The 16,901-nt window shown below is 43.5% G+C and overlaps 1 protein-coding gene across 1 annotated transcript; it reads right to left on the reverse strand.

Annotated features, from left to right (window-relative positions):
* Positions 1-4,100: 4,100 nt before the first annotated feature.
* LOC124281293 lies at positions 4,101-15,913 on the reverse strand. Its single transcript, XM_046717320.1, has 5 exons — positions 15,794-15,913; positions 14,114-14,167; positions 13,366-13,453; positions 12,600-12,776; positions 4,101-4,505 (listed from the first exon to the last, which is right to left on the reverse strand). The coding sequence occupies exons 1-5, from the start codon at positions 15,818-15,820 to the stop codon at positions 4,252-4,254; spliced, it is 600 nt and encodes a 199-aa protein (XP_046573276.1). The 5' UTR covers positions 15,821-15,913; the 3' UTR covers positions 4,101-4,251.
* Positions 15,914-16,901: the final 988 nt, after the last annotated feature.

Genomic DNA, 16,901 nt, shown 5'->3' on the forward strand with positions numbered 1-16,901 from the left:
TGGGGGGTGCACGGGCAGAGATACCTAGGAGGACAGTATGGGGCAGCGTCCGGACACTGGGGGGTGCACGGGCACATGTCCACCACAACTTCTGGAGCCGCACACTCGCTCGGACAACGGTCACCACACCAGGGATTCAGTTTACAGTCGCAGAACTTGCCCCGTGCTTATCTGGAACCATACATGTGTCGCACACACTGACCAATTTTGAAGCAAGATGGTACAAACGGACAGGTCCGTCCTCACTCACCCCGCAGGGTCACAACTAGTTTACTCTGCGGTGTACAGATTACACAGAGCAGGATTGGTGGCTGAATGTTAGACTGAGCACAACACATTACCAGGAGATTCCAGAATAAATCCACAGACATACCTCGCAGGCACCGTCAACATGGACAGCGTAGTCAGCAGCAGCAACGTTAATACCTCGTCAACAACATAACACTGACGCTGACAGGTGTTATGGGGCGTGTTTTTTTGTAATTTGTAATATCACATTGATTAAGTGATACTTATTATGGGTCACAATGTTTAAACTATTGAGTGTGGGTTTTGGCTCGCATCTCGTATCATATATGTTTCATCATGCCGTGTGTTCCACATGATTCCATAAGACGATAATGGTGGAGCCTACCTTTGCTAGAATGCTCGAGAACTGTGTAAGATCTATATAAATGCTGGTTGTTGTGTTGTGCGACACGGACTTATCACATGACTGGATTTATGTACATCTGTCTACCATCGTCAGCATCGTCAAGACCGATCGTTCTTGCCTATTCGTCTACTGTCATTGTAAACAACCTTCAATCAGTATATCTGCTCTTACTGTAAAAGTCAAGACTCTGGTGAGTTAATATTTTAGATTTGTGACCCAATATTTTAGATTTGTGACCCAATATTTTAGATTTGTTACTCAATTGCATTGTACTAGAAATCTGTATTGTCATTCATTGTAGCTTGCTCATTGTTTGCTCAATATACACACATACACCCCCGGCAGCAATAGAGGCGGGCAATGTGCGACTTACAATAAGCAGGTCCATTTGCATGTGAGAAAAAATAAATCCTCAGAATTTCAAAGATTACCTATTCATTTCGTAATATGTTATTTTGGGATTACAAACCAAAATATTTTCAAGTTAAGTTGTATACATGTATATTTTGAGTTATGATCCGTGCAATATCAGTGTCTGGCAACTCGCGAAGTCACCTTGGAAATGTACGTTACCAGACTCTCTGACCTCTGAAAATACTCATTATCTATAGAAATAAATCAGAATCATATTGTAGTGCTTCAGTGGTTTTAATGCACTCACGGAAAGTCAATAAATGTAGAAAAAACACAAGGGTGAGGTAAGTAGTCAGCACAACATGAATACCTCACTCGAACATGGACAGAACAAAATATAGAACTTGATTATTCGAACTCCGAGGTTTAAAAACAAATAATGTCTCAATACTTAAAGACTTTTCGTGACCATCCGAGTATGGTGTTTGTTCCTATTTCGGATAAAAATAGATACAGTGGTAACACAATCTCTCATATAGGTCAATATTGAATAACAACTCAGAATAAATGTAACATACATTTTGTAAGTGCCAATGCTCTATCTATTGTGGTCTCCTACACGAGATGAATTGTTTGTCCTGTGACTAAAACACTTGTTTGTATTAGTGAGTAAGCAGACAACATAATTAACCTATGGATAGAAGCCTTTCCATTGAAACTGCCTTTTAAGTTACATGAAACGACCTACAGGGAAAGGAAAGAACAAGTAAACAAGTATTCTGTTAAACAACCCATCAATAAATTGCGGCAGTTCATGATTCACTTAACAGTCTAACACACAAATGAGGGATACATAAAACAAATAGAGAAATGCTCCTAGTTTGTGAAGTCAACAACTTAATCTGTTATATAACGTACATTTCAAATCCAGTTACTTTCCCCTGTTAATTTATTTTTGCCAAGTAAATACTATGGTAGCAATGAGGGGGCAACACAGGCTTGAAACCAACAGACAATTGTAAATTCCAACTTTAAAATGATAAAACAATGGGAACTAACAAGGTTTTCTGCCAAATACACGAGGTTTTCAGATGATAACGGACATTTCACTTGTAATTTTCAAACTTCTCTGCAACCAGGTTTAGGTCTCAATGACTCAGTTTGAACATACACTGTGACTTGCCACATGGTAGTGGTTCATGAACCTTGCACAAAACCTCTGTGCAACACTGTCTTCAGTTAGTGTCGTACAAACTGGTAACGTACGTTTCGGTCACGTACATTTCACATTGGATCAATTTATTCATTATCTCACCAGCTAACATCGACGAAACTTGTGATTCTGACAGTCCATGTAAGTTACATGAACATAATCAGCCTTACAAGATTGGTTAAATTATTCTTGAGAAGAAAACATCAGTAACGTACATTCCATTGTTATAATTACTCTCGGATTTGAATTTTTGTACACCGTATAACTGTATATAGCAGTTTTGAAATGATGTGAATTTGTGAATATCCTAAAAGAAATGACTGCCACCTTTATATCTGACAGACAAATGAGTCTGATAGATAGCTAATTTGGCTGTAAACGAATCGCAATGTGAGGGTAGCGGACATTGCTGCAAAGGTTGGGACATAGAAGAGCTGAAGTTTAACTTTGGAAGAAATTCATCAAGATTTAAAACAGTTGCTTGTATGTGAAGTGTACATGATGGTAATAAACGGAAACACTACAAGGAACTTTGAATGCAGCTACAGTAAGACCAGATCATAGTGAAGTTCGAGTACTTTCAGGCTGGGACAGTAACGTACATTTCATTTTCACATACTCAAAGCCTTATTTCAGAATGACTATTGTACTTGGGAAGCTGAATATTTTGGTTGAAGCTGCATAGATCAAACCCTTTATTTACCACACAACATCATGTAAAATAAGTTTATGTTTTTACATATGACAGTGAGACATCATTTGGACCTGCTTATGGGGTTTGAGTGTTGTGTGACATCCCCTACAAGTAACAGCGAGAACCGTCTGACATTACCAGCTGCTGAAGGCATGAGTTTATCTGTATGATTCTACCTCACATTTGCAAGTGGAAAGCTCCGGATCATAAATAACTGCTGTTTGCTACTTGCTTTTGGGAGTTGTGCATAGGCTCCTACCTGACACGACCACACGTGTAATTATCGACTGTCGGCTGGTGACTGGCGATGTTTCACAATCAGGTTTTGTCGTATCGAGTGTAGTCTCATCAGGAATCTGATAAACATGTCAAACAGGACAACTTATATACACGCTTCACACATAAATACAATGCCTGCTCAATGACAATCTTCATCCATGTGTTTCCCCATCTGCCGGCAGTTCTATGGACAGAAAGGGATGCACACGACTTGACCATCCCTAATCCTCCTCATCATCACTGTCTGCATCAGACGTTGAGGTGGAGGCGTTCTTGATGGAGGGCCTAGTTCCAACACATAACCATTTCTGGTGTCCCCGCCGTGATATTGCTGGAATATCGCTAAAAGCGGCGTAAAACCAAACTCATTCAGTCAGTCAGTCCAACACATAACAAACGTGTACACCAAGTTGTTGTCATTCGAGGTCAACACGAGGGTTCTTATCGTCATTAGTTTGCTGGTATATTCTGACCAATCAGGTAATAGCCGATGGGTGACATCCAAACATCTCTTGCAACAACCTCAGTGACATGCCAGCATTCCTCTTTGAATAATTGTCAAATGACGACCCACATTTGCTTCTTTACAGCGAAATCAATTTCCAAATTATTGAGCAGTAAGAATAGTTTACTGAAACGTGAAACCTTTCTTCGAAGTATGTGCATATCTAAAATTTAGAAAGGTAAAAATAATCACACAAACAAACATAATCATGACATGAATATAAATGCCTGTATGACATCATGGTTGTTGCGACACTTTGTCCATGTGTATACATCATATGTAAATACGCGTATGTAGGCAGATACACCGGGCTTGGTACACAGTACTAGGATCTGTACCCAATGTATGTTCTCGGATTGCCTTACACCGACCAGTGATCTGTTAAACACAATATTTTCGCTTTGAAGTCAAGACCAGTTTATTTATGATATGTGTTTCAAAATCAGCAAGACTGTAAGGGTATCAGATACAACGATTATAGCCTGAGATAATTCGTTCAATATTGATAGAGTTAAGTGGTTTGGTACAGTAATCTCGGTACAGCCCATGGTTTAATCTTCACACAGGCCCATGAGTCTATCCAGGAAGGAACACTCTCTCGTGAACCTGGCCAGCAGACACCCCCGCCTCCCACACTTGTCTGTGGAGCAGCACTTGGAGCCGGGGAGACAGTCGCTGTCCTGCTCACACCGGGGAACCATAAAGTCACAGAAGAAAGCAGGAAGGGGGAACGTCTTCGCACAATGACCGTTAAAGTTGCCGAATGGGTTGCTCGTCACAGGCGGTGTAGTGACAGGCCTGGGACCTGTGAAGGCAATATAGAATAATCAACGTCTTCTCCGATCAAAACATTGTATGTCGACTATGGTGATACCAAGCAGTGATACTTACGCGTGTACCTCCAAGGTGATTGTATGATAAATACATACAGGAGTGAATGTGTCTGATGTATACATACAGGTGTGAATGTGTCTGATGTATACATACAGGTGTGTATGTGTGTGTGTCTGATGTATACATACATGTGTGAATGTGTCTGATGTATACATACAGGGTGTGAATGTGTCTGATGTATACATACCAGGTGTGAATGTGTCTGATGTATACATACAGGTGTGAATGTGTCTGATGTATACATACCAGGTGTGTCTGATGTATACATACCAGGTGTGAATGTCTGATGTATACATACCAGGTGTGAATGTGTCTGATGTATACATACAGGTGTGTGTGTGTCTGATGTATACATACCAGGTGTGTGTGTGTGTCTGATGTATACATACCAGGTGTGAATGTGTCTGATGTATACATACCAGGTGTGAATGTGTCTGATGTATACATACAGGTGTGAATGTGTCTGATGTATACATGCAGGTGTGAATGTGTCTGATGTATACATACCAGGTGTGAATGTGTCTGATGTATACATACAGGTGTGAATGTGTCTGATGTATACGTACCAGGTGTGTGTGTGTCTGATGTATACATACCAGGTGTGAATGTGTCTGATGTATACATACAGGTGTGAATGTGTCTGATGTATACATACAGGTGTGTGTGTGTCTGATGTATACATACCAGGTGTGTGTGTGTCCTGATGTATACATACCAGGTGTGAATGTGTCTGATGTATACATACCAGGTGTGAATGTGTCTGATGTATACATACAGGTGTGAATGTGTCTGATGTATACATACAGGTGTGAATGTGTCTGATGTATACATGCAGGTGTGAATGTGTCTGATGTATACATACAGGTGTGTGTGTGTGTCTGATGTATACATACAGGTGTGAATGTGTCTGATGTATACATACAGGTGTGAATGTGTCTGATGTATACATACAGGTGTGAATGTGTCTGATGTATACATTCCAGGTGTGTGTGTGTGTGTGTCTCTGATGTATACATACCAGGTGTGAATGTGTCTGATGTATACATACAGGTGTGTGTGTGTCTGATGTATACATACAGGTGTGTGTGTGTGTCTGATGTATACATACCAGGTGTGAATGTGTCTGATGTATACATACCAGGTGTGAATGTGTCTGATGTATACATACAGGTGTGAATGTGTCTGATGTATACATGCAGGTGTGAATGGTGTATGTGTGTCTGTGAATGTCATGTGCATACATACCAGGTGTGAATGTGTCTGATGTATACATACAGGTGTGAATGTGTCTGATGTATACATACCAGGTGTGAATGTGTCTGATGTATACATACAGGTGTGAATGTGTCTGATGTATACATACCAGGTGTGAATGTGTCTGATGTATACATACAGGTGTGAATGTGTCTGATGTATACATACAGGTGTGAATGTGTCTGATGTATACATACAGGTGTGAATGTGTCTGATGTATACATACCAGGTGTGAATGTGTCTGATGTATACATACAGGTGTGAATGTGTCTGATGTATACATACAGGTGTGTGTCTGATGTATGTGTCTGATGTATACATACAGGTGTGAATGTGTCTGATGTATACATACCAGGTGTGTGTGTGTCTGTCTGATGTATATACATACATACAGGTGTGAATGTGTCTGATGTATACATACAGGTGTGAATGTGTCTGATGTATACATACAGGTGTGAATGTGTGTCTGATGTATACATACCAGGTGTGAATGTGTCTGATGTATACATACCAGGTGTGAATGTGTCTGATGTATACATACCAGGTGTGAATGTGTCTGATGTATACATACCAGTGTGAATGTGTCTGATGTATACATACAGGTGTGAATGTGTCTGATGTATACATACAGGTGTGAATGTGTGTCTGATGTATACATACCAGGTGTGTCTGATGTGCCATATGTGTGTCTGATGTATACATACAGGTGTGGTGTGAATGTCTGATGTATACATACCAGGTGTGAATGTGTCTGATGTATACATACAGGTGTGAATGTGTCTGATGTATACATAAGGTGTGAATGTGTCTGATGTATACATACAGGTGTGAATGTGTCTGATGTGTGTGAATGTGTCTGATGTATATACAGGTGTGTGTGTGTGTCTGATGTATACATACCAGGTGTGAATGTGTCTGATGTATACATACCAGGTGTGAATGTGTCTGATGTATACATACAGGTGTGAATGTGTCTGATGTATACATACCAGGTGTGAATGTGTCTGATGTATACATACAGGTGTGAATGTGTCTGATGTATACATATACCAGGTGTGTCTGTGTACATCTGATGTATACATACCAGATGTGTGTATGTGTCTGATGTATACATACAGGTGTGTGTGTCTGATGTATACATACCAGGTGTGAATGTGTCTGATGTATACATACCAGGTGTGAATGTGTCTGATGTATACATACAGGTGTGAATGTGTCTGATGTATACATACAGGTGTGAATGTGTCTGATGTATACATACAGGTGTGAATGTGTCTGATGTACATGTCTGATGTATACATGCAGGTACAATGTGTCTGATGTGTATGTGTCTGATGTATACATACCAGGTGTGTGTGTGTGTCTGATGTATACATACCAGGTGTGAATGTGTCTGATGTATACATACAGGTGTGAATGTGTCTGATGTATACATACCAGGTGTGTGTGTGTCTGATGTATACATACCAGGTGTGAATGTGTCTGATGTATACATACAGGTGTGAATGTGTCTGATGTATACATACAGGTGTGAATGTGTCTGATGTATACATACAGGTGTGTGAATGTGTCTGATGTATACATACAGGTGTGTAATGTGTCTGATGTATACATACCAGGTGTGAATGTGTCTGATGTATACATACCAGGTGTGTATACATACAGGTGTGAATGTGTCTGATGTATACATACCAGGTGTGAATGTGTCTGATGTATACATACAGGTGTGAATGTGTCTGATGTATACATACCAGGTGTGTGTGTGTCTGATGTATACATACAGGTGTGAATGTGTCTGATGTATACATACCAGGTGAATGTGTCCTGATGATACATACCAGTGTGTGTGTGTGGTATTGTGTCTGATGTATACATACCAGGTGTGAATGTGTCTGATGTATACATACCAGGTGTGAATGTGTCTGATCACACAGGTGGACCTGACACACAGGAACACACAGGAACTGACACATGTGGAATGTCTGACACAGAAACCTGATGGACAGCATGGACACACATGGAATCAAACCTGGAGACACCAGGAATGGACACAGGAACTGGATGTATACATGCAGGTGGAATGGAAACTGATCCCAGACACAGGAACTGACACACAGGTGGAATCAGACCTGACAGCCACACACAAACCTGACACACACACATGTGGACACATGGACAACCCATGGACACACAACTTGAGACAGACATGGACAAGACCCCAGGAACACACATGTGGAATCAGATGGACACACAGGACACATGGACACACACCTGACACACAAGGAATGGACACATGGACACAACTGGATGGACACACCCAGGTGGAATGAAACCTGACACACAAGGACACACACACACACACAACCTGACACCCCACACACACACAACCCGACACACACAGTGGAATGGCCAGACACAACTGATGGACACACACTGGACACACACAGTGGACACAACCTGACACACACCCAGGTGGATCAGGAAACCTGACACACAGGTGTGGACACACACCCAGATGGACACACACCTGACGGACAAGACAAGGACAAATGGATGGACAAGGAATGTAACTGGATGGACACATGTGGAAACGGATGGAACAGGAAATGGACAGAATACATGAATACACAGGTGGAATGGATGTATATAGTGGAATGGAACGGATGGGGACATAACGATAAATAAGGACAATATAAACGGATGGAGGAAAAATAAACATGGACAGAAAATGTATATGTGGAATGTTCTGGATGGGGAATGAATATATATGAATAAACTGAGGAGGTTCTGACAGCATGTGAATGGACTTAGACAAAATGAAAGAAAATGTATATAGGAATGGATAAATGGAATGGATATGGAATGGAAACTTGATGGGGAAGGCATGGTGGAATAAAGATGTATAAATGGATGGAGGCATACAGGTGGAAGGAAACATGGGGAAATAAATGAGTCTGGATGTATAGGAAAGATGTGGATGGGGGCATGAACGGTCCGACTGCACACACACATGCTAAACGTCCGACGTGACACACACACACACACAACCAGGTGCATTATCTTACACAACGTGAACGTGTCCTGGATGCATACACACAGGCGTGAATGTGTCCGAAGACACACACAGGCGTGGAATGTGTCCCAATGGCCACACGCAGGTGAATGTGGTCCGATGCATACTGCAACCAGGTGTGTGTGGTCCTGACACACACACCAGGGTGAATGTGTCCGATGTCTACACACAAAAATGTCCGATGTACACACACCAAGGTGGTGTGGCCTGACGTGACACACAACCAAGTCTAGTGCTGTCCTGATCACACACACCCAGGCGTGGGCGTCCGATCTTACACACAGGAGGGTGTGTCCCATGTCCCACAACCCATGAACGTCCTTGATGCATACACACAGGTGGCATGTCTGATGCATACACACACGCAAGTGAATGTGTCTGACACACACAGGGTGGAATGTGTCTGATGCATCACACATGGAATGTGTCCTGATGGCTCACACACAGATGTCCGATGTGGACATAACAGGTGTGGAGGTCCCATGGCCACACAACCAGTGAAATGGTCTGATCACACAACCAGGTGGAATGTGGATGGAATCAGGTCCCGGAGACACACCCACACATGGAGGGACCTGGACACACACACACACACACAGGTGGACACACCAGGACAGAGAATATGGACTGGACACAGACACACAAACGACACACGTGGAACCCACACACACATGGAAACCCAAGGACACACACTGAACCCGAGAACCTGAGACACCAGACAGAAACACATGGAATGGACAACTGACACAGAAACTGAAATGGAACATGGACACACAGATGAACTGGACACACACACACAGACCCATGTGGACAAACACAACAGACGTGGAAGCCCTGATGGGACACACACCTGATGGAAACCCAGGACAAGACACCTGACACACACATGGAAACCCATGGACACAGGTATACACAACCCCAGGTGGAGACATAATATCAGGAAACATGGACACATACATGGAATGAGAACACATGGATGGAGACACAGGAAAACTGATGGACACACAGATGGACCCACACACAGGAAACCTGACAGAACGGGACACACACAGGAATGGACACATGGAACTTGACACACATGGACACACAGGAACCGGACACACACACACACCTGGACACACACACAGGAACACAGGATGGACAAGGCACCCCAGGTGGACACATACACACACCGAGACACAGACAAACGGACACACACAACCCGAACTTGACAGACACAGACACACAGAGACACAGGAACAGGACAGGACCAGACACACACAGACGTGGACACAGGACAGACACATGGACAGACACACCACACACAGACACAGACACATGTGGAACAAGGACACACACACAGGAAACGGACACAGTATACATGTGAATGTGTCTGACAGGTGTGAATGTGTCTGATGTATACATACAGGTGTGAATGTGTCTGATGTATACATACCAGGTGTGAATGTGTCTGATGTATACATACAGGTGTGAATGTGTCTGATGTATACATACAGGTGTGAATGTGTCTGATGTATACATACAGGTGTGTGTGTCTGAGGTAGACATACAAGGAATGTGAATACAGTGTCTGTCTGATGTATACATACAGGTGTGTGTGTCTGAGGTAGACATACATGTTCTTTTTGTGTCAGATGTATACATACCAAGTGTGTGTGTGTCTGATGTATACATATAGATGTGTGTGTGTCTGATGTATACATACAGGTGTGAATGTGTCTGATGTATTCATACCACTAACTGACTGAGTTTAGTTTTAAGCCGCTTTTAGCAATATTCCAGCAATATCACGTTGGGGGACACCAGAAATGGGCTTCACACATTGTGCACATGTGGGGAAAACGAAACCGGGTCTTCGGCGTGACGAGCCAACGCTTTAACCACTAGGCTACCCCAACGCCCTGTATACATACCAGGTGTGGGCGTTTCTGATGTATACATACCAGGTGTGAGTGTGTCTGATGTATACATACCAGGTGTGGGTGTGTCTGATGTATACATAGAAGTGTGAATGTGTCTGATGTATACATGCAGGTGTGAATGTGTCTGATGTATACGTACCAGGTGTGTGTGTGTGTGTCTGATGTATACATAAAAGGTGTTAATGTGTCTGATGTATACATACAGGTGTGAATGTGTCTGATGTATACATACAGGTGTGAATGTGTCTGATGTATACATACAGGTGTGTGTGTGTCTGATGTATACATACCAGGTGTGTGTGTGTGTGTGTGTATGATGTTTATATAACAGGTGTGAATGTGTCTGATGTATACATACAGGTGTGAATGTGTCTGAAGTATACATACAGGTGTGAATGTGTCTAATGTATACATGCAGGTGTGAATGTGTCTGATGTATACATACCAGGTGTGAATGTGTCTAATGTATACATACAGGTGTGTGTGTCTGATGTATACATACCAGGCGTGTGGGTGTCTGATGTATACATACAGAAGTGAGTGTGTCTGATGTATATATACCAGATGTGAATGTGTCTGATGTATACATACAGGTGGGTATGTCTGATGTATACATACATGTGTGAATGTGTCTGATGTATACATACAGGTGTGAATGTGTCTGATGTATACATACTGATGGGTATGTCTGATGTATACATAACAGGTGTGTGTGTGTCTGATGTGTACATACCAGGTGTGTGTGTGTCTGATGTATACATATAGATGTGTGTGTGTGTCTGATGTATACATACAGGTGTGAATGTGTCTGATGTATTCATACCACTAACTGACTGAGTTTAGTTTTAAGCCGCTTTTAGCAATATTCCAGCAATATCACGTTGGGGGACACCAGAAATGGGCTTCACACATTGTGCACATGTGGGGAAAACGAAACCGGGTCTTCGGCGTGACGAGCCAACGCTTTAACCACTAGGCTACCCCAACGCCCTGTATACATACCAGGTGTGGGCGTTTCTGATGTATACATACCAGGTGTGAGTGTGTCTGATGTATACATACCAGTGGTGGGTGAGTCTGATGTATACATACCAGGTGTGAGTGTGTCTGATGTATACATACCAGGTGTGGGTGTGTCTGATGTATACATAGAAGTGTGAATGTGTACCTACAGTGGTTGGTGTGAGGGAGAGGTGGGTGTGAGGGAGCGTGTACCTACCAGTGGTGGGAGTGAGGAGGGGTGTGTGTACCTGGTGTACCTAGTGGTGGGTGTGAGGGAGGGTGTGAGTGGTGGGTGTACCTACCAGTGGTGGGTGTGAGGGAGGGTGTACCTACCAGTGGTGGGTGGTGGGTGTGAGAGGGAGTTGTACCTACCAGTGGTGGGTGTGAGAGGAGGACCCACCAGTGGTGGGTGTGAGGGGAGAGTGTACCCACCAGTGGTGGGTGTGGAGGGAGAGTGTACCTACCAGTGGTGGGTGTGAGGGAGCTTACCTACCAGTGGTGGGTGTGTACCTACGAGGGAACGTGTACCTACCAGTGGTGGGTGTGAGGGAGCGTGTGTGGTGGGTGTGGAGGGAGTGGTGGGGTGTGAGAGAGTTTACCTACCAGTGGTGGTGGCTGTGAGTGGGTGTGAGTGTACCTACCAGTGGTGGGTGTGAGGGAACGTGTGTGTACCTTCCAGTGGTGGCTGTGATGGAGTGTGGCTGTGATGGAGTGTGTACCTACCAGTGGTGGGTGTGACGGAGTGTGTACCTACCAAGAAATGGGTTCCAGCAGCAGAGGGACTGGATGTCTTGTATTTCGGTGCTGCACTCGGTGGTGTCAGGGCAAAGTTTCTGATCGTTACAGTACGGGGTGTTGTACGTCTGTCCACCTGTCTGCTCCAGCACTGGGCTGCCGTACCGACAGGCTCCGACAAGTCCCTGGCCACTTGCTGAAACAGACCCCAGGAGGAAACATGGGAAGACCTTCCCGCTATGTGACAAACACACCAGGTCATCATCACTTATCTCACAGCATGTATTGCATATTCTTTTATCAACGTTACCTTCGTACACAATGAACTTTTACAAGAGGTAGCCCAAGTTATTCTGTTTCGCTGGAGCTTCCATGTAAACTTCCTGTCTATGCAGACTTGAGTTTTATGGCTAGGACTCATACTGAAACAACACGGACTTATTCTCTGAAGTTCCAAGGTAACATTTATTTAACCTCTACTGACATCAGAAAACGCAAATTTATTCTACATTCGCTCATTTTATCACTCACTAATTTTATCACTCACTCACTCATTTTATCATTCATTTTATCACTCACAGACTCACTCACGCATTTTGTCACTCATTTTATCACTCATTTTATCACTCATTTTATCACTCATTTTATCACTCATTTTATCACTCACTCATTCACACACTCACTCATCTTATCACTCACTCATTTTATCACTTTGTATCACTCACTCACTCATTTTATCACTCACTCACTCACTCACTCACTCTATATGTATATCTGTCACTCACGGACACACTCTGGTTGTGGTGGGCACGGGCTGTCAGGTGCGCAGGACACGACGACAAGGCGACACTCATAGCCTGGCGTCTCACAGACCTGGATACAGACAGATAGTATTGCGAAACATCATACGTCGCCATAACAAACCTATAATCGTCACTATTTGTTCCTACTGTGTACAAAACAGACGAGCATGTGACAGGTGAAGCATATGTTGTCAGCCCATTCAAATGATGATAAAAGAATCGTGCACAGGTTCACCGAATAGCTTCAAACTTTGGGGAAAGTCTTTATCCCCACTGTAACGGGGCTGAACGTTTTATTGACTGATGGTGAAATGCGTGCAGAACGCATCCCAGTGTAGCCATTTTACACATCAGGTGAGTCACATGAAATGTAAGAGGAAGATCAGTGTAATATTGTTGATATCACAGCAATGCCTGCTGTACAAGTAGCCCGACTTTAACAAGCATGTAATAAACGCGGTCATAACTTGCTCGTAGTTCAGTAATCATCTCGGGATTAATTTGAAAATATAATTGCTACTTTAAAGATCAATCGCAAGTTTATATATTTGACTGCTACTCGCTAAATGGTGTGCGTGCGTGTATGTGTATGTGTGTGTGTGTGTGTGTGTGTGTGTGTGTGTTGAGTGAGTGAGTGAGTGAGTGAGTATGTGTGTGTGAGTGTGAGTGTGGTGTTGACCGCAGATGACCACGTGTAACCCAGCAGTGGCCCCTGAGCGGCCTCACTCACATGTCCAGTGCAGGGATCCGACGTCTGCGTCAATACTGAGCTGACCATGCAAGCCTGAAAGTAAAGAAAACGTCGTGTTAGGTATGTCAGGTGTTGGTCGACGTATGGACATGCAGTATATACAGACACACGCACGTCTAACCTAAAACATACAGCAAGCATGTCGACCTACACACACGTGTAACCTAAAACATACAGCAACCACGTCGACCTACACACACATGTAACCTCAAACATACAGGCACGTCGACCTACACACACGTGTAACCTAAAACATACAACAAGCATGTCGACCTACACACACGTGTAACCTAAAACATACAGCAACCACGTCGACCTACACACACGTGTAACCTAAAACATACAGGCACGTCGACCTACACACACGTGTAACCTGAAACATACAACAAACATCTCGACCTACACACACGTGTAACCTAAAACATACAGGCACGTCGACCTACACACACGTGTAACCTGAAACATACAACAAGCATCTCGACCAATACAGACGTGTAACCTAAAACATACAGGCACGTCGACCTACACACACGTGTAACCTAAAACATACAGGCACGTCGACCTACACACACGTGTAACCTGAAACATACAACAAGCATCTCGACCAATACACACGTGTAACCTAAAACATACAGGCACGTCGACCTACACACACGTGTAACCTGAAACATACAACAAGCATCTCGACCTACACACACGTGTAACCTAAAACATACAGGCACGTCGACCTACACACACGTGTAACCTAAAACATACAACAAGCATGTCGACCTACACACACGCGTAACCTAAGACATGCAATAAGCATGTCGACCTACACACACGTGTAACCTGTAACACGCAACAAGCACGTAGACCTACACACACGTGTAACCTAAAACATGCAACAAGCATGTCGACCTACACCGACGTGTAACCTGTAACACGCAACAACCACGTCGACCAAAACACACGTGTAACCTAAAACATACAGGCATCGTCGACCTACACCCACACGTGTAACCTAAAACATACAGGCACGCCGACCTACACACACACGTGTAACCTGAAACATACAACAAGCATCTCGACCAATACACACGTGTAACCTAAAACATACAGGCACGTCGACCTACACACACGTGTAACCTAAAACATACAACAAGCATGTCGACCTACACACACGTGTAACCTGTAACACGCAACAAGCACGTAGACCTACACACACGTGTAACCTAAAACATACAGGCACGTCGACCTACACACACGTGTAACCTGAAACATACAACAAGCTTGTCGACCTGACACAAAAAAGTTCTTATTTCTGGAAAATCTGTCGTTACTCATTGTAGATGCATACCGTATTTATTTGTTATTCTATTGTCATGAATGTACGTGGGGAATATCTGTACACAACCTCCAATAAACCATCTAATTACATGGCATCTCAAATGGGTAACAGTTGAAAACAAACATCTGTATATAAATATTGATGATTCATTAAGATATTTCAGGTGAGTGAATATTGCCTCACTCTGTCGTGCTATTCAAAACAGAATGTCGTTTCAATATATTGCTGATACATTAAGCTAACATAAATGTCAAGTGAACTTTAACTCCGAAACCCCTTTCCACACACCACACACATCCTACACGTCTTTATCAAAGTGAGATACTCACGAAGATACAAGCTCTCAAGAACGTCATATTCGCAATGAGACATCCACTGGTTTGTTGAAACCTTCGACGTGTTCATGTAGGGCCCCAGTAACACCACACACGGTGTGCCTGGTAGGGGCGGAGACTGCGCCCTGACGCTGGATGATCAGCCAGGGTATGTACGGAATGGGTTGTGTGTTGACTTAGTTGGGCTGGTCGGGAGCATGTGAAAGAACTGTACACTTAAAAGTCACTCGAATTTCAACCTTTACCTCAGACCCCCCACCCATCCCTCCACCCAGCCTCCGTGTTAACAGTGGTGGAGACCTGGGGCACCTGTACCGAATATTTCGCTGTGTGTCCCTCACACACTCAAACATCTAAGATATATCATTTCAAGTTTATTTGTATGTAAACATATTAGTGCCACATACAGAAGGACCAGACTGGGTGCTGTATCAGAGGTCAGATACAAAAGAAGTGACACTCCAAACTGGGTATAAATAACGTACAAATTAACTATCGGTTGCACGTATTTAGGTTGTCTGTCCAGATTGGAATAAGTCATTTATGACGATGTTGTATTGGCCACAGAAGGTATAGACAAGGGTATGTGTTGAAAGGTGAGAGCCTTCCATTCTCATCACGTCCCATCTCCGAAACAACAACGTTCATGGCCTGCTTCCCAAGGCTGAATCACAACCGATAAACATACTCAGAAGCATGACATTTTTTAGCCACTGCAGTCCCCATAGAGGACGTCCACCAGTAACGACCCCACGCACCTGCAACAAAGGTTCCAGCCAGCAACCCTTACAGTCCATACCATACCTGGCAACAGAGGTGTTCCTGCGAGAACAGTTCAACGACGTTTAAGCATCACTGCAAGACGTCCCAGTCCTTCGACTAATTCTGACGCCAGACCATCGACATGGAAGTCTCCAGAGGAGCAGACAACACTTGTACGTGAGTGGAGAAGAGTTCTCAGCGCCGATGAGTCGGTGAGTCCCTTGTCATTGTTCAGGGAGCTGACTGCTGGACGTGTGTCTACAGGCCTACAAATGACGTTACATCACGTCGTACACGACCTTGTCCGAATCCTCCAACAACGCTGCAGGAACTCCGTCAT

Source organism: Haliotis rubra, unplaced genomic scaffold (genome assembly GCF_003918875.1).
Source record: "Haliotis rubra isolate DU_JTF1 unplaced genomic scaffold, ASM391887v1 Scf281, whole genome shotgun sequence".
Taxonomy (NCBI): domain Eukaryota; kingdom Metazoa; phylum Mollusca; class Gastropoda; order Lepetellida; family Haliotidae; genus Haliotis; species Haliotis rubra.

Coding starts and splice junctions, on each gene's coding strand:
- LOC124281293 (XM_046717320.1), bottom strand. CDS start 15,820: ATGACGTTCTTGAGAGCTTGTATCTTC. Junction 14,168..15,793: donor TCTTGAGAGCTTGTATCTTC/GTGAGTATCTCA, acceptor CTTTACTTTCAG/GCTTGCATGGTCAGCTCAGT. Junction 12,777..13,365: donor ACCACAACCAGAGTGTGTCC/GTGAGTGACAGA, acceptor GGTCTGTTTCAG/CAAGTGGCCAGGGACTTGTC.